Genomic DNA, 19257 nt, shown 5'->3' with positions numbered 1-19257 from the left:
CAGGTGTTGGAGCGATGCCATGTAGGCCACGCCTTCCCTCACAGTGTATGATGACATCACTCTCTCTTTTGCCTGCCACGTGCTCTCTACGTGTCACCTCTCTCTCACTTCAACCTCTACACCGCTCGCAACATTTGAGCACACATCGAGTGAACACTCTTTCAGCTTGTTTATCTGTGATGGAGAGGATGTCGGAAAGTGAAGCTCCTTCGCCCACTGAAACATACGCCGATGTGATTCGGCCTAACCCGGCCGTTACCAACGTTGCAAGGGTTAGCAGAGCCTATCACGTTCGCGAAAGGCAACATCTCACCCGGAACACCGATGAGGCGCAAGCCAGGGAAGCCGAATGCACCCGTCAGCAGTGGAAGACCAACAACAGCGACAAGGTGCAAGTCAAGCACGCTGATAGCGTTCGAGAATGGAGACGGTGCGCGGGTAACAGCGACGAGACGCGAGCAGGGATGCCAAGCGGAAGCGTCTTCAACTTGTCGGCAACACCGACGAGACGTGAGCCAAGAAAGCCTAGCGAACAGCAGAAGGCCAATGCCAACGAATCTTTGACAATGCCGTTGTCGGCAATGTCTCGAAAGCGTCGTGCACCCTCCGCCGGCCGATCCAGAAGCAGCCTGGAAGAGCGATCTGCAACCTTTTAAAGACGCTTCTGCTCTGACTGTGTTGCAGTGTGCGTTGGCGACGTCGCGATCGTCGCCCTGTACCTTGCTCCCAACATGCCAAGGAACAGGTTCAGCGCTGTCTGGAGGAGACACTAATTGATTGCGGCGAGGTGTGCCGACGCGTGCCTCTTATAGTCGTGGGAGACTTCAACGGTGACGTCAGCGAAAGATGAGAATGGCTTGTCGATTACATGCGCGACGTGCACTCACTGAAGTGCGTGTCGGAGGAACGGGAACTACCCACCGCGATTAGAGGAACATGCATTGATCTGGTCTTTGCCAACTTCGATATCGAATGTTTGCAGGAACATCTCGGTGTGCACTTCACCGACCACAAGGTCGTGGTAGTCAAGGCGGAACACGCGCCAGCTCCGGTCCAGTGCCCGTGTCCACTCTGAAGAAACAACAAGACCTACGCCAGCCATCGTTTCAAACTTATCTTCTAGCGCTCACCGCAGCACCCGTGCTAGCGCCATTTAACCGAATACACCACCCGGGTGCAACGCTGCTTTGCATCCTATCAGGGTTCAGATGTCATTAATTATTTAGATAGATTTATGGCCATGCCCGAACAATCAAAGAGTTTGCAGGTGTGCTCGTCCCAAACAGTCTTGCATGACGTTGCGAGGCCTAGCTCCTTTGCCACGGGAGTCCACTTCCTCTTTCAGTCCTTGTCCACCTTTCATAGAATGTCTGACGCATGAGCACAAGATTTGCATCGATGTCGCAGGCACGTGTGAATATACTAACACTATAGCAGGTTGACGTGTTCTGAAAAAAAAAAGTGCGATGCCAATGCCATTCGTAATCCAAATGTGAATGCACACAAAGGAGCATTAGGGTCTTTGAAATTCGCATGTACAATCTTGGAAGAATAAACATTCATCATGAATGTTTATTCTGACAGCGGTGCAAAAAAGTATTTTTCGACAGGGTAATTCCGGCGAATTGGCAGCGCTGAGTGCATGCCCAAGCGTGTTTGTTGAGTCTTCCGTGGCAGAAGCTGTTAGCACTTGTGTGGTAGCGTTCTATTCGTACGAAACGTCACAGAGGTGAAAATTGGTTCTCAAGAGCCCTAGTACCTTACATTACGGGCCAGTCAGGACCACAGGCCGAGACGAAAAAAATTCTTATCACCTCTAAATTCGAAGGAGTCGTGATCGTATCACCAATGTTTCACTGTATATACTACGCAAAATTGATTTGAAATAATTTTACCAAATCACTATTCGCTTTGAACCCAAAACTTACTATATGTACAAGGCTAGTCTGTATATAGCGATTTTTTCAACTCTTGGCTACCACTCTGGTCAACTACTATATCTTTCTGGCTATCTAACCTAGTGTGCTGAACACACAGTCCTCTGCATTGACTGCTTCTAGACTATCAAAGAAACTGAACTCTGCCTTTATATTAATCTTCTTTCGTAGGGCATGCTGGCATCAATAAAAATACAATAAAACAAAAAAAAAAGTGCGGACTCAGCCCCTCTGCAGCTAGTAGCTTCACCAAAAATCTAATGAAAGCCATCAAGACAGAGTTCACCTGTACCTGTTCTGTTCAACTGAAACATTGAAGTTGCAGAACCACTGTTGTGCACACTTTCTACCTTGAAATAGCGCATGCAGGAAACACTACTCCACCATCTGTCAAGGTGATGCAGTATGAGGTCACCCATAAAGGAGCTGAATTCTGATCTCAAAATCTTTGAGTTGGTTTTTCACAGCAACCAGACACAACTTCACAACACTGTATTGAAGCAAAATAATCAAATTTCTGAAAACATGTCACACAATGTTTGACCATTGTTTGAGCTTGATGCATGCTTGAGAGAAAAAGAGATGCAACTTTATTTAAGAAAAAAAAAAGAACGTCCGGAGAGTTATTCAGGGATCTGGGCAGATATCCCCGCCTAGGTATCGGCCACGAGCCCTTGAGCTCAGGCGGCGGCCTCGGCCTGCTGGAAGGCGCACAGTTGGTCTTCAAGGGCATGGCTGAGCAGAGCACTCTCCCAGCGCGTTCAGTTCAAGGCTGGGTCCTCGTCTGAAGCACCACCTCTGCCACACTCCCATAGCATGTGTTCCAAGGTTGCCCTGGCCTCTCAAAACTTGCAGCACGACGCATAAAGCTCTGGGTGATAAAGATTTCTGATCACCGGGTTTGCAAACGTCCTGGTCAGCATTTTTTTTTTCTGCCGGACCTCTATTCAAAGTGAAAATCCCCCCCCCCCCCCCCTAGCTTTGAACATTAGCACTAGGCTTGTGCAAATAGTGAATTTTAGGTTCGAAGCCAATTTGAAGCAAGTAGTGATTTTGATAGAATAATTTCCAATCGAATTCGGATGGCATGCATGACATATAAAAAAAAGGAATATTTATCATGACGTAACTAACCTGCACAATATTTCTTTTGAATTGAAATAAGGGCTCTCTGCTAACGGCATTTTTTTTTTTTTTTTTTGTTCAAAGGAAGGCGAAACAACATTGAGTAGTAGCTTCGGTAGGATGCGAGTGATAACCTGTGAGATACTTAATGTTTTAAAATTTATTATACTTGGAGCATATAAGCAGTCATAACAAGCTTAATAAAATGAAAAATTGATTTGAGGGTAATATGTTCCTTTAAAGGGGCCCTGCAACACTTTTTTAAGTAGCCATGGAGCCAGTAAACACGCCTGTTGCCTCACAAATTTACCGCCGCAAAGTTTCTAGAATCGGTCCGGTACAAGCGGAGTTCCAAAAATTTGTCGCATGTTGCAATTGCATTCTCTCTTCTCGTCCCGACGAAATAGCTGGAAATTAGGCAGGGAGGAATGGTACGGCAAAAAAAAATACGTCACCCGCACCTTGTGAGCTTGAGCACCTCTCTTTTTTTTTTTTCTTCGAATACGCGGCTTTTCAGTGCGATTGTGCACATACTCGTGGACAAGCGGCGGCCTCCTGCGGTAGCCTCGGTCACAACAAGCAGCGCACCATGCTCAAATCAGCCAATGGCTGTGACCAGAGCCGTATATTCCTTCTTGGCTGTGACAAGTGATTTTTGAGCTTGTAGTGTAATTTGCCGAAAGAAGAAAGCCATTTCGCCAGACGTGGCCCGTGTTTTCACACTGCCACCCATCTTCCGAAGGCCGGTCGGCCGTCTCCCCTGTTTTTGATCGCTGGTACTGTCATTGACGTCACCAGCCTGGAGTGACCAGACCATTTGCCAACATCATCTCTATCCGATTGTCAGCGTCTTGTCTTATTACACGCTACCCCGCTCTCTCTGATGATTCGTGATTTTTTTCGTGTTTAGGGCCTGTTCTCGCTCACTTCACACTCGCCTCAGCATGCCCTCAGCATGCCCTCCGCACGCGTGCGGAAAGGTAAAAACGGCTGTTAATTTGCACGGAAGAAATCGCGAAATATCGAAGTCGGTGAGGCCACGCAAACCCGCCGGCACAACAAACCGATTCTTTGACCACGGCTGCCAATTCTTTGAACAACGCCGTGCGCGCCGATCCAGGCGCATGCGCTAAGACCTTTGCACGCGCAGGCATTCTTTCAATTTTTTTTTTAATGCGCGAGTTGCATGTTTCGCGGACCTTTCAAGCAAACTGCTCGACCTGCCTCCTTCCCACGCGTTTTGGTTTTCAAGGTCGCCTTCCCGCCGTATCCTCCACTCTCTTCACTCTGTCTCAGCTCATTGCGGTTCTCTCACAAATCCACTCTCCTCTTTCCTTCGCCCATTTCCATCACTCCGCGTCGCCAGCCAAGCTGACTCTAATTCAGAAGTTTTGTTTTCCGACTAGAAACGATTCCAGAGCTGTACCACGCGTTCTGGCATGTGTGTTGCGCGTGCGCCTCTTGCTCGCTCTCGGGGTGCATGTGTGGTCAGGATGGCGGATGGGAGGCCTTGCATGTTTTTTCCTGCCACTCAACAAAACGACGAAAGTGTGACCGCTTGGCTTGGGCATAATCTGCACATTAGGTGCCGCCTTGCGGAGCGCTTGCTCATAGCTGTTGATCACCTGGCAGCTAACTTGCCGCTTCAGGCGTCCCGGTATTCAGCTGTGGAGATGGTGAATATTTAGTGGACAGAATCGATGGCTACATGCGCGCGAAATTGTTGGGCCTGATGCCGAGCGTGAAGTTTCCGAACAATACTACTTCAGCGGCGATTTGTGGCAGCGCGTCATCGACTCCGACCTGTCAGAGCGGGTGGGACATCTGTTGCGATAGTTTTATTACGGCTGATGATGATGCCGACACCGCGGAACCGTGCACGAATTAGAGCGTTGTGAATTAAGTACGCGGCAAGAGCGAATTGGAGGAATCAGATTGCGAGAACGAGGAAACTTTGGGGCCAATGCCTTATGCAGCTTATGCCACGGGCCTCGGCGAAGAGCACACTGCCGTTTGGAATAAACTCGAGGCCGCCCTTATCGCTTCTGCTCTTCGAAACACGTGCTTCACGGACAATTTGGGCAAAAAATTTTGTGTTTTCACTTGCAACTTTTTTTTCAAAAGCCGTGTTTCATTTACTACAAACTTCGGGATACAGCAAACGGATGCCGCATCAGGCTCAGGTTCGTTATAAGCGGGCTCGACTGCATATTTATCCAGCTTATAGTCGACGAAATACAGCAACAAGAAAGCGTTATGATTGAGACATTAAAAAAAATACTTGCCCCCACCGTTTGTGCCGTTTTCTGCCCAGCAGAGGCATGCGAAGGAGCCCCTGGCTTGCCAGAGGTAGTCGATGTCTTGCGATGTGTGCCGTCTTCAGCTAGCGAAAGCGCTCGCGCAGCCGCAAGGGCATCGTGCTGGTCCAGTTGCGGGCACACGAAACAGGGGTCCCCGGGCACAACTACCTGGAGTGGCCGACTGCACTGTGTGCTTGTGAGAAGTGCTTCAAGCAGACGCTTCTGCTCACTGGTAAACTGGGTCTCTGGCACGATCGGGTAGTCGCCGCTGTCCTCGTACGCACCGTAAGGCAACGCCTCCTCGGCAGGCGGAGGGGCCGCCACAGCAGTTTTCTTTGCCGCTACCGCGCCAGTTGTCTTTGAGGGCGTCACGGGGTTGGAGACGCACTCCTTCTTCCTTGAACTTTCCTTCGGAATACTGGGCTCCTTAAGGGTAGAGGGCTCCTTCTTTTTGGGCCCCTCCTTAGATGCAACAGCGGCCTTGTTCAAGGAAGAATCTTGTGTCACCTGGCCACCACGTAACCTGCGGCTAGTCATTGCCAGGAAAGGTGCATCTTCCTCAGCTTCTATCTTTGCACGCTTTGCCGGAGACTGCGGAAAGAAAAAGAGAACCAAGAGAGACAAGGGTGATTAGAACAATGACAAAGATGTGCACATACACTTGCAATCCAGAGTGGACCTGGTTTTCTGACATGTGCAGCACAGTGATCGTAAACCAAATGACAAGCAAGTTTTTATGAACCAGCGATTGCGATCGATCACTCAGCTTCCCAACTTCGTTGTTAACAGATCTTTCTCACTGTTGACAGTAGGCTGAGGAAGGCAACTTGAAACACTCTCAAAGTGAGTGAGTGCAGTGGAAGTTTCTTTAGAGCAAATGGTGGCACAAATGTACAAATTTAAGTAGCCACTTTTATGAAGAAAAAGAAATTTCGAGAATCAAGATCAAAAGAAGGAAAAATCAAAATGTACAGAAATTAACCTTTCAAGGCCAACTCCAGTGATTTATTTACCATGTCATGTTAATCATGTAATATCTCCCCGAGACGCTCTCTTCAAGCGCTTGATAGCTGAAATGCTAAGTCAATTTGTAAATAATTTTAATAAGCAAAAAAGTGAATATCAAAACAACCCAGCAGTGTGTACTGTACTGTACGTATGACATATTACTTTGTAAGAACTGGAAATCCTGCAAGGCATGCCAGTTCCTCTAGCACGGAGTAAGAAAACAGCAAAAGCGCGGAGAACAGATGCACAGTTGATAGGTGACCATGCCGCACCATGTCTATGACTCATTGCAGACATTGCAGTGGCACCTAAGTGTCGTCACTTCCGTCACCTTGCCGATTGACATAAAAAAACACAATGCTGCCAATACCGTATTTACTCGCATAATAGGCACACCTTTTTTCCAGAAAATCTAGCACCAAGTTCAGAGCACGCCTATTACACGGGGTAAAATTTCAGAAAATTGTATTTCTGACTACAGCACAGACCGCTAATATTCTTGGTCACCGAAGTCACGATATCCACACTGCAGTCAAAACAACCTTCTTCATAGGCTAATAGGCTACGCGAGCACAACATGTTGAGCTACATGCAGTCTTGCGTGTCTCTGAATTGAGGCATGAGATGTGATGTGCTTTACAAGCATTCAAATTTCCAAAAACTAACATCGAAATACCTGCGTTACCCACAGAATGAACTCGGAAATTCGCCAATTACATTTCAGGTCACCTAGATTATGCACATTATCATGTCCGAAATTTTGTGTGCTGAACGGTAGCGAGTGTGCATTTCACGGCCTCGCACCCTGTATCCAAAGACATTGCAATCGAATCTAGAGCCACCATTCGAATTCACACGTGCCACCCATGCCCTCTTTCCTTCAAGTAGAGCCTCCGCGAAGAGTTATGCCGATTCCGCACAAAACCGCAACAATGACCACTCGCAACCGCTACCGAAAAGCAAGAAATGCTGATTAGGCTTAGTCTACGGTTCGGCATATTGTTGTGGGAACTTTGTACGAGAGAACATGAAGATCAGGCATCGAAAAGATCATACTCAAGCTCTGATGCAAGAGCTGCTCGCATTAAGTGATGTTTAGGTTCGCGATCGGGAAATCAACGGAGACAAAAGTCCACTGAACTTGTGCAAGTCCGCATAGTGGCACTAACGGCGAAAGCTCGCGTCAGAAAGCTTTTAAATTTGTGGGCGAGGTAGCAAACGCGATAGCGACGACACTTCTTCCAACAGGAAGCTCAAAGTGCTCTTGATGAGAACGCGATCGCATGTTCCAAGCGGAGTGCGCACAGCTGGAGCCACGCCGCCATCGCTTCGAAGGTTACACTGACGCCCAGGCAACCGCCCTTCTTCCTCACTCGGTGAGTACGCGCCGTGCTACTTCCTACTGTCGTTTTTTTTTTCTTGCTTCAGTTAATTAAGAGGGCATCAAATTGCAATCATGCAAATACGGTACAGAACTACTGATCACAGCCAAGTTCGAGGTGTGCCTATTAGGCACAGAAATGAAAAAAAACTGATTTCACCAAACTGGGAGTGCGCCTATTATACGAGTAAATACGGTAGTTCTGGCAAACTAAGTAAGCATTTTCAGGCAATCTATAGAATTCATTTCAAAACAACCTGCAAAACACTCAAGCCTGTAATCTGGCATAAATGGCAGAAACATGCAAATGAACGCACCTAGTGCATTTTATGATCCATTGACCTCTAAAAATCGCCAGAATAGGCCGTTAAAAACCAGGTAAATGGGCTTGGACTTCTTTTTTTCATTTTCTAAACAAGCTGGCCACATTTTTTTTTACATTTTCTAAACATGCTGTTCTATCCTATCGTAACTTCCTTATCACAGCACTTACTCGCAAAAATCTTGCGTAAGAGAGCACAGTTATCACTGCATTACTAATTTTGGACCGTGGAGTTGTTTACTGGCCCTCTAAAGCATGGTAGTACATTAAGACAGTTTGTTCCCTTTATCCTCTATAACAAATATAAAGAAAAGAATCACCTTGGGCAAGGAGTTGTCTATTGCTGCAGTGCCAGCAACAGGCTTGGATGGAGATGGAGAAGGTACTTCGGGTTCCTCCGCTGCTTTGTCAGTCGTTGAGCTACTATGTTGCCGACGCCGTACAGCGGGCGCTGCACTGGTGTTCCAGTGCTCAATCCGTGCACCAGCTGATGCACGCTTAGTGTCTGCAGCCTGGAGGGTTAAAAATTGATAGAAATCTTGCAGTTTCACACGTCTTAACCTAAATGTTACAATGAGGCGTGGCGTACTTGGCCACTCTATAATAATTTTTAACGACCCAAGGTTCTTTTAACATGCATTGTTTCGTCCCTATCAAAATGCAGGTGCCGTGGTCGGGAATCAAACCTGTGTCATCATGCTTAGTGGGTGCAGCTTGAAATGACTAAGTTTTGCTGCACATTTCTTGCATATGAGCAGCTGCGTGAAACTCAGTGATACGGATCTCAAAAGGAAGCAAAAATATTCGTATCACTTAAATATCATACCACCAAAAAACTAGAAAGATCCTTTTTTCAAACGACAATACATGCACAAAACATTTGTGCCAATTGAAAAGACTTGCGCATGTCTTTCTGAGACACATGCAAACAGACCCATAAGGGACGGCTGGCTGCCGCAAATGCGCACCTCACAGATCTGCTTGAGGCAAACTGAAAACTACTGTATTTGCTTCATTCTACTGCCCTCTTGATTGTAAGGTGCACTCGTTTTCTGCGGCAAAAAAAAAAAAAAAGAGAGAGAAAGAGTAAAACATACGCACCCATTTTTTGTGATAGCAAATAAAAATAACCTGTATGGGTCAACACTTGCACATCCAGAAGAACAAGTACAGTAGAATCTAATACAAAATATTCCCATCATCAAGAACTCGTATGAACCAAAAAAAAGTTGGAGATGATAATGAAGATGAACAAGAACATTATTGGCAACTACTTCTAGCTGAATAAGTCTATAATGTTCTTTCGAACTTTCCTGCCTTCACTGTCTCTCAATATAATGCTGCGGTTTCCTCACTCATGCTGTTGGCACGGCTCATTCCCACTTGACATCAGAAGAAGCAAAAGCGGCCAAACTCATTGGAAGTTCGCTCGCTTCGCCGCTCAAGCGGTCGGCAGACCCCGTAGAAAGTCCACACGAAAAAAATCAGTCCTGGAGAAATAACACTAGTGAATTTAAGTGAAAACACCAGAGCGGCTGAAAAACCGTGTCCACACCCATCCGAAATGTTCACATTTGTTCTGCCCCTCGTATGCCACTGCCGCCGCCATCACCGCTTGAGAATTCATGCCATTTTGCCCATTTCCTGAGCATTGAAGTTCGTACTGAGTTCTAGTTGTGCATGCAAAGCACTGAAGAGAAACAGTTTACATTTTTACAAGCACTGTTTCTGAAGATAAGCCAGCAGAAACGACACGAGCAAATGCACTGGCAGCGGCGGCAATGTATTCAGCCGAAAGTGCACCGGCGAGACACGTTAGGGCATGCCGGCCCGCTGCTGCTGCGCCTCCTTACTTCCGGTGTTCTCAGTAATCGTAATCCAAACTAGGCTCTTAATGAACCCATCCTTGTCAAGGCCGTGAGCTTTGACGTGCTACATGGGTAGTCAGCAATAGTACCGACCTGATCAATCCCTGACGCCTTTGCTGCCATGTTGAATTTCCGGCTGGTTGTTTACATCATGTGGTTTGAGAGCTAGAGCAGCCAATGTAACCAAAGCTGTGAAGCAAGAAGGCGATCTGCTATCGCGTGGCGAGAAAATTGGTCTCGAACTGATTTTTTTGCATCGGCCTCGCAGCGTGTGTTTCTGGCCACTAAAGCGAGAAAAGTTCCAACGAGTCTTGCCACATTCACTCCCTTTGAGGCCAAGAGCGTGGAGGCCTTCGTCCCACTGACAAGCCCGGTTGAGCCGTTTGCACACAGCGATCAATCGCACATTCGCATCATCGTGGTGGCTGGGGAAACCGTTCGTATAATGCCAAATCATGGCGTATTTCATATAATGTAGTTAATCCAAAACGTCCTCGAAATTCGTAACATTACAAAATTCGTATCAACCATAGTCATATCATCAAGATTTTACTGTATTTGGGTTTTAAGCACTAAAGGTTTCGAAAAATAAAACACAAAGTCAAACAGCAAGCATTGCTGCTAAAACTGTCACCACTACAGCGGCAATTCAAGTCATGTAATGAATCAGCCCTTGTCGCTGTCGGACGACTCCTTTTCGCTGTCACAAAGCCCAAAGCATCTCATCCTCAATACCGTCCTTGGCATTGAGATGCCACATTCTTTAAAGGAGTACTGACACGATTTTGAGGTGCGGCAAAACTGACATTTTGTGTTTTCTTGGAATGCAGTGTTATCGTTCTCCCCGCACCGAAACCGGGAAACACGTTTAAAACATTTAAATTTAATTTTAAAGTTTTCATCTGCCGTTTCCTGTAAGGCAGCTCCACCGTCAGACACAGCGCTTGACGTTTCAAGTCAGGTGCACAGAAAATTGTGACGGCATGTAAATGGGCGCGTGTTGGGGTAACGACAAAAATAAAATGGAAGAAAGCGCGACCGGCGCACTTTCTCGACTGCCTGTCTAGCGATGTGCCGCCGCCGGTGTCATTCGTAGTTGTGCTGTGCGCTGTCCATTTAGCTGCGACGCTTCGTGGTCACATCGACAGTGATCGCGCCGAGACACCTCTGTTGTTGCTTGGCACTCTGGCACTGCTTGAGCTCATTGCAAATGCAATTGTACAAGAATGAGGAAATGCAAAGCTATCCAGAAGAACCTATGGACAATTTAATTAAATAACAGGGTTTGTTTATTTCTAAGGCACAAATCATCTTAATTTATTACTCAGCCTGAAAATAAAAATATTGCAAGAAATCACATCAGCCTCTATACTGTTGCACCTGATTATGAAACGGAGTACAGTGTAGCGTGCTAGCTCTGCGAGGGGCATAATAGAAACAATATGCACTTGCCTGTGGCCTCCCGTAGCGTCGCGACGGACGAGAAGTCATCTGTCGGGTAGGGCCCACCTGCCTGGATGCACCCTCGGGGCCCTTGCACGCAAGAACCGGGTTGCTCAGTGCCAGCACTCCCTGGCCCTCGGGCAGGGGTAAGATGTTGGGGTTGAGCTGGGCCAGCTGTACCACTCGCAGCTCCGATTGGTGCTGCAAGAACTCGTCCAACTTGGAGCTCAGGAAGGCACAGCGCACACCCTTGGACATCGACATTTCAGCTGCTGCACACGCACACCAATAAACCTCTTGTCAGTGCACTTGGCTAAGACGATTGAAAGAAAAACCATGGGGTTTCGCATGCCGTAGCAATACGTAGGAGCTGGGATGCATTCAGGTTGAGCAGGATGCTCCCTTCGCTTACTGCAAACCTACCTCAGCTACAGTGCGAAGACCGGCCGTGATCGTTTAATACGTGGCAACAGATTTCATATCACACAACACGGACTGGTTAGCAAAGCGCATTTGTGCGAGTTGGTACTATATTGTGAAGGACATGAACACAGGAAAATTTTTCCTTGCTGTAAATATTTTCGACAGCATAAATATTGCACATATACACAGCAAGCAATATGCCCTTAAGAAGCCCTGCAACACTTTTTGAGCATGGTCAATAAATGCCACTCATCGGTGCTCGAAGTGCCTGCGAACATGTGAGCCATACGTTTTAGTGTAGCATGAAGCATAGAACTTGTAATTATGTCAAAGTGCATGAAATTTACAATAAATTTCAAGGACAACTAGAAATCACTCTCTCGACAAATGATGCCATGAGCCAAAATGACCATGCCGTAAGCACGAACAGTACCGCCACTGGCTGATTTCAGCCTCGAGAGCTGCATAGTTATCGCAGCCGCCACGGGATGCCAGGATGTGCCCATACGCAGACCATAGAAGTAAACCAGTGTGCTCACAATTGCACAGAAGGTAAGCCACGTGTTTAAAGAAAATGAAAGAAAAACATGCTTGATATCATGAATCACACTGACAAACGATGCAGCATCTAGCCCCCTTGTCGCATCCCGCCATCCTCCGGTGTAGCTTTGTGAATGCTCACTTGTACGAAAAAACAGAGAAAGCACTTAAAGTGTGGGACAAATGCCTGTAATTTCGCTTGTACTTGACAGACGCTAAAAATTTCTGTGGCAATCGATTTGTGAGGCAATAAACTCCTTTGAATAGATATTGAAAAAAATTTATCTTGCCAAGATTTTCAGCCATGCCATACTGAAAGATTAGAGGCTGAAATTGGTATACGAACTAATTCACACACAAGCTAGCAGAAAATCAATTTAACGTGTTGTTTACCATTTTTGCTTGGTAATCATGTGGTTTGTGCCATGCTGTGAACTGGAGGAGGTAAGGTTTAACGACACTATAAACTAGCGTTCCGACAATGCCAGCCATCACCCACCACATCCCTCAACCTTCTAAGATCCCACTGAACTCCTAGAGCCACTGCGAACTGCACCAAAAGTGTACAAAGCTCTGTGTGGGGTGAAGCCTTTAAAAAGTGGGGTATGTCTGGACATACTAGTGGAAGGGGGATGGTGGGATGCAAAGGAGAGGCGGAGACAGGGAAGTAGCAGGACAGGAAGTTGTGCACCCTGCATTCACCGTGGTGACCTCGCTGTCCCGGCAACTCTTGCATTCAATTCAGCCTCCACACTCGATCATCCTTCGAAAATACAGTAAACTGTTCAAAAATATGTGAAACAAACTCTATCAAGATCTCCAGAGCAGAATTTCGACATTTTCATCATTTCTTTTTCCTTATTTCTTCAGTATCCTGTTAATTAAGTCAATAATTGATTACTTAAAGTGTTGAAGGGACTCTATTAAGGGCATGACTGCATCAGAATAAACATATAAAAAATGCAACATCACTGCAATTACATTTAAATGCAGGCACCACAGCCCAGAATCAAACTCCCAACCTCATACTAAGCAGGAAAATGCCTATGTTGAACTTCACTAGCTGGGTGACATTCGTATGTTTAAAACACTAAAATTAACATAGCAAGGGAAGGGGGGACGTGCTACTGTGAAGTGCACTGTCCCTGCCTAAAAAAAAAACCCTAAGGGTTTTACCTTGTCCAGAACTTCCTCGTCACTGGAAGTTCCACTCTCACATAACTGAGTGCCCCATTTCCCAAGCACAAGGCAGGGTCAGTATTAGTTGAACTATGAAAATATGATGATGAACATATCAAACTATGTGCCATTTTTGTGATTTCTAAAAAGTTGGTATTCTGTAAATTTTCATAGATGAGAACTTTCCCATAAAAACAACTGCCATCAAGTCAATACAAGCCGATTAATTTGGGTGATCCTCGAAGCACGACGAGCGCGAATCGCCAAAAATGTGTAAGACAAAGGGAAAAAAATCACAGGATATCCACAAAGTGATTGATGAGTGCACGAAGCAGTGAAATATTTTGGTGTTACCATAAATTCCCCATGACGATGCAAATGAGTGCCAAGTGGTGCACAGTTATATATAATAAGCGGTACACAGTTATATATAATGTTTATTTGCCATAACTGGTATGTTGTGGTGAGTTATGATCTTCTTTGCCTACATTATTACTGCTTTGTGGTACCGGATCTAGCCTGAAAGTTGGCAAAGACGAGGTCTGGGCACATTGCCCTGGTGGTGGTTGGTTGTTTGCAGTCACACGAAATGCATCGTACAGCATCTCGCGACGTCACATACTGCACAAGCCAGTCACTGTCCGGGATTTTCATTGTCATCATTTTTATCGTCATGGCGTATAGTACGTACCTAGCATGTGCTGTGGTGGCTCAGAAAGAATGCGTTGTCTGTAATATGCTTGGTCTTCATCGTAATCATCATCATCACCGTCTGCAACGGCTATGGAGCACAATGCCAACAGACCAGCCCCGACATTAAGGAGCTTCTCCCCTAAAATAGGTGTTCGCGAACAGCCGAATTCGCCGCGGGCTTTCTTGAAAGGCATTTTCGCCATCCGCTATCACATCGTTGGTATGTAATAAGCCATATGGTCAAAGTAGGTGTCACCTTATGACATGGGGGTGACATTGAGAAGTCACGAATGATTAAAATTGTGGCTTTTACACTGTCAGGTGTGCAACCCCGAAATAAAATTTGGAGCAATTTTTGGAGCAGCAAAATGCTACTTTTGGAGCACTAAAATCAAAATTTGGAGCAGGTTACAGGGAAATTTTTTTTTAATCGCAAAAGACCAAATTTGGGGCAGTATAAAAAAAAGAAGGCTTACATTTATAAAAAAGATATGTGCAAACCATTCAACATGCCCTAAATCGTGCAGAGTGAATATTAGCACTGCTATTTCAGGAAAAAAAGTATTTGGACCACCCCATAAAGTCCGCATTAGCATATGCCACATGGGTCTAATCCTTTGACAGACTCTGAGGATTGAAATATAGATCTGCCAAGGTGGTTGACACGAAAAGTGGCGGCACAAAAAATAAAAAAATAAAAGCTCTGGCGCACAGTTTTGTTTCATTTTTTTAGACTGCATGAATGCTATACAGAGCTCCAAATGATTGCCAGTAACTTTTATACACGTCAGCGATCATACTAGTGCTTACAATTACGCTCCACATACACGGATGAGTAATTGAACAAACTGTGCTGTGTCGTGACTTATGCTAACAGCCCCTTCCATATATTAAAACGCTTTTCTGCAGGCTACCAGTGTACAGCAGCGAAGGTGGCTTAAGTGGCGTTCTGCACAAGTTAGAACAAGACCAAGAAATTTTCAAATCTCTACAGCCCCTCCCCCCACCCCTCTTTTTTTTTTTTTGCAATGTGGTTCACTTGCAAGGCGTGTTTGACTAGATAGAGTAATACCGGCATGCGCCCACTGGCCCGGCGATGGCACCGCATATCTATCGTATCTGCCGTTGTTATGGCAACCAACGTGGTAACCGACAAAGCCAGCATTCGCAGCACGTATGCTTTCAGGTTTAGTTCCTAATATGCCAAAACCTGGTTTGGTCACTAGGAAATCCATATTTCCCGCGAAGTGTTACTGGCTACGGCAATGCATTTTTTTTCGAAGTTCATCGCATCCTCTGCGGTCAGCGGACCGAACAGCGAGTGGCCTTGTTACTTTATCTGGTCGATCACATTTTGCAAATGTCACGCAAATAGGAACAGTTGCGATGATGGTTGAGGGGAGCTCCGACGATCAGGGTGCAGTGCGCCCAATTCGCAAATAAATGTCGTTAGGCAATATTGGGTTGTTTTCCTTTTTTTTTTTTTCGGTAACCTGCACTTGGGGGGTCGACCTATATTCCCATTCGACCTATAGTCCGGTTTATACGGTAAGAGGTGATTTTTTTTTTTATTCAGTACTTGCTGAGACTGAAACATTTGCCACCCGCTGTCATTGCTTACATCCACTGCGAGTGTGAAAGCATGGTATTTCAAAGCCTGCATCATTGTGTGTTTTTTTTTTCATATGCAGCCATTTTCCTACAATGGCAGTTGTTCTCGTACATCCACACCTAAAATCCTCCGCATCCTCACACTTTGCCAGCATTTTCTGAAATAATGGTCCTGCGTGATTACAAACGCTTAGCGGCAAGTTGTGTTCCGGGAGAAATCCTGTGAATGAGCATTGTGTGCAAATCGCACCGTCTTCACAGCTCTTTTAAAATAAACTCCCGATGATATCCTGCCGTTCTGCAGATGAAACGTAATTCTCATGCTTCCGTGAAGCATTGTGCACCTTTGTCTTGGCCATGCTGCTGTGTGAAACGCTTACATTGCAGGTGCACATGGTACAAAATCCGTACTTGTCCCCTTTTTGCAAAATCACAAAGCATGAAAATTCGGCTGTGTACGAACCCAGAATCACTTACAAGTACTTCTTTGCTTAACTGAACTCAGGAAAACTCGTAACACCAACAACCCCTAAATAAACACAACTGATGCCTAAGCTAACGGTGTAGGCCTAGTGGGCGATACGGAGAGGCCAAGTCAGACTGACGCAAAAGTTGTGGTACCTTTTTACTCATATTCTTTCGATATGGTAATGAGTGCATCTCTTGGCCGCCGGCCTTCACCCAGATGTGCGGTACTATAGTGCCTAGAATATACTTAGCAATACTTTATGGTATGATTACAATTAATTTGTAGTTTGGTGGTGTGTGATGTGTGCAGAAAAGGCCAATGCATGTGCCATTATTAAAAAAAAAAGCCTCTGCTGTGGCGACCACTTTTCGGGAGATATGAGAAAGCATTCATACGATCGGGAGATTAATTCGAAATTCAGGAGTCTCCCGAACAATTCAGGAGAGTTGGCAGGTATGCATGTGCAATAACTACACATAAATGAATTCATGACATTTAAACTGCAACCATGGTCTCCTAATCAAGTGCAGTGAGAACAATAAGAAATATGCTTAACACACCAATATTTAAGCAGCAAATGAATTACTGACCCTGCAGGTTTTCCTGTTTATCAATCTTGATCGTTGCTTCAGGCTGAGGTGCTGCCTGATTTGACGCCGACCCCTGGTGCCCGCTCGCTGCTGCCGCTGCAGCAGCTGCTGCAGCAGTAGCTCTCCGCGTCATCAGTGCCGGCGGCTCCTGCTTCTGTTCCTCCTCCTGGCGCCACGCTTGTTCGTTCATCTGCTCCATGACCCAGCGTGTCGTGTGATCCGCTGCCTGGTCGACAGTCTGGTCAGGGCCAAATGCCTTGTGCCGCCACCCCTTTATCTTGGTAATGTCTGTCGTCTTGCGCGGAAGCACGACCACAGGCTGCCTCTCCTCTGCCCAGTCCGCCTCGCGCCACTCCTCATCGGCTGCGCCAGACCGCGCCACAGATGAAGACACCGATTCGTCCGGGGAGCGTGGCTCTTGATACTGCTCTTCAAGTAGTTGGTCCATGGAACGTGCAAACTCGTTGAGGTCCTCCACACTGGAGAAACTATAGAAGTCCAGACCATCAATACTGTCCACCTCTACACTTCCTTGGAATCGGCTAAGAAGAAGCTGCGTCTGCCTGGACACCACCTCCTCAGCCTCCTCTGCAGGCCCCTGAAATGGAATGTGGTTTAGCTACAAAGTGCTTATTCAGAAATGTTCCCCGACAATGTTTTGCTGTGCTTTCCCAATAAAAATAAAGACATTTTATAATAAATGCACAAACTACCACCTAACACACAGCCGAACAGCAAATGCACATAAACCTGATCGAACACAAACATCGCTGCCACATATGTGCACAAGCTGAGTGTAGTAGAGCATTTACATTTAAAGATAGCTTTACAAGTAGAACTACCATTGGAATAAAGACTCTACTTTTACAGCATTTGAGCAGAAGTAATGAGCCTATCAGTACACGAATGCATTGGTGTGTGTGTTCATGTGCTGACAATCACTTTGCAGAAACAAAAAAAAAAAAAATGGTAGGTGCCTACAGAGTACCCCATTATCAAGTGATCAGTCAGAATAAGTTTACAACTAAGAATATGCCATCAAAAGAAAGCAAAATTGAGTCACTGCGTGAAGGTTTCTCTTTCCACACAAACAATGGGAAAGCCACCAAGAGTTAAACACAGACAGCACATGTCATCCCAAGAGCACCAAGACCTCCAAGCACTTCCCTTGTGCAACCTGTGCTGTGAAATTTACTGACATGCTCTCCACACACAACTCTCAAATGACATAATGACTAACATCTGCATGGCCAAAAACAAGCACAGTAGACTCGCAATAACACTAACACCAATAATTCAAACAAATTTAAAGTTTCTAGTTTGCTCGATGTTTTCAAGGTAGTTCAACGCCGCATAATTTAACGTTCTCTATTGTGTAAATTGGTTACTTAATGCTTTTTGCTCGTCTGAGCGGCAAAATTTCTTTTTAATACTTCTGGCTGAACGTCTGCATTCTTGTCACCACGAATCCCAAGTAAAGCTCATTACCTGCGTACACATGTCAAAGTGGCAAATTAGCGATACTGCCTGCCTCGAATTTGTGTGTTGATTGAGCAAAAAAGAATAGGACGCCGTGGCCTCGGTCTATCACCTGTGCAATGCTTCTTAAAAGGCCAGTAAACAACCCCACAATCCAAGATCTGCAATTAAGAGATGACTGTACACTAGTACGGTGTGAACGTGCTACTGCAAGAATTTTGGAAATAAATGATGGAATAATGAAGTTACAGAGGATAAAAGAACTGTTCTGCCTGGTTTCAGTTTCTAACTCGGCCTCACCACCTTACTTCGCCGCCCATTCTGGCAACACAACACTGGCATCAAGGATTTCGTCATCAGTGCGCAGCCAACAATAATCAAAGCTTCCTCAAATCTTGCTCGCGTCAATTACTCGCAGGCAACATGGAGAGAAACAAACACTGATAGGTGCTGAAAACTTAAGCACATATGCCACACACACACACCAACTGCACTGCCAAAACCACACCACCGCAGACTAGGTCAGCGAAAAATTTTGTCCTTCAGGCTCACCACAGCTCAGATTCGCCAAAATTCTGCTTAGCCGAACTCACTCATCCTCAGACAATTTTCCCAACCGGAGTCACTCACTCACCAAAATATTATTCACTAAGACTCATAATCATGACTCAATATGAGTTAGAGTAAATCAGCTCCCACATCTGTTGGTGTATAACTAGCTTTTTTAACCAATATCTCACATAATCGATGCTTTATGGGGCACTTTTCGATATTGTACCTTCAAATATGAGCCACCAGTTGTTACAATCCAGTAAGGACGTATTTAGTGGAAGAGATGACTTACACAACAGATTTATATATGAAAAAGAGTTTACATGTGGAGGTCAAG

The 19257-nt window shown here is 45.7% G+C and overlaps 1 protein-coding gene across 6 annotated transcripts in view; it reads right to left on the bottom strand.

Annotated features, from left to right (window-relative positions):
* LOC119169256 (uncharacterized) overlaps window positions 1–19257 on the bottom strand; it is a 69407-nt gene that overhangs the window by 26704 nt on the left and 23446 nt on the right. For 5 of the 6 annotated variants that reach the window (XM_075880540.1, XM_075880555.1, XM_075880533.1 and 2 more), the window contains 4 exons: window positions 16890–17487; window positions 11394–11656; window positions 8394–8585; window positions 5348–5953 (listed from right to left, as the gene is read on the bottom strand). In XM_075880540.1, coding sequence (XP_075736655.1) covers window positions 5348–5953; window positions 8394–8585; window positions 11394–11656; window positions 16890–17487 — 1659 coding nt within the window. The remainder of the gene's footprint in view (window positions 1–5347; window positions 5954–8393; window positions 8586–11393; window positions 11657–16889; window positions 17488–19257) is intronic. The other variant, XM_075880559.1, reaches the window with a different exon arrangement.

Source organism: Rhipicephalus microplus, chromosome 2 (genome assembly GCF_043290135.1).
Source record: "Rhipicephalus microplus isolate Deutch F79 chromosome 2, USDA_Rmic, whole genome shotgun sequence".
Classification (NCBI taxonomy): Eukaryota; Metazoa; Arthropoda; class Arachnida; order Ixodida; family Ixodidae; genus Rhipicephalus; species Rhipicephalus microplus.
This window is presented reverse-complemented; position numbering and strand designations above follow the sequence as displayed.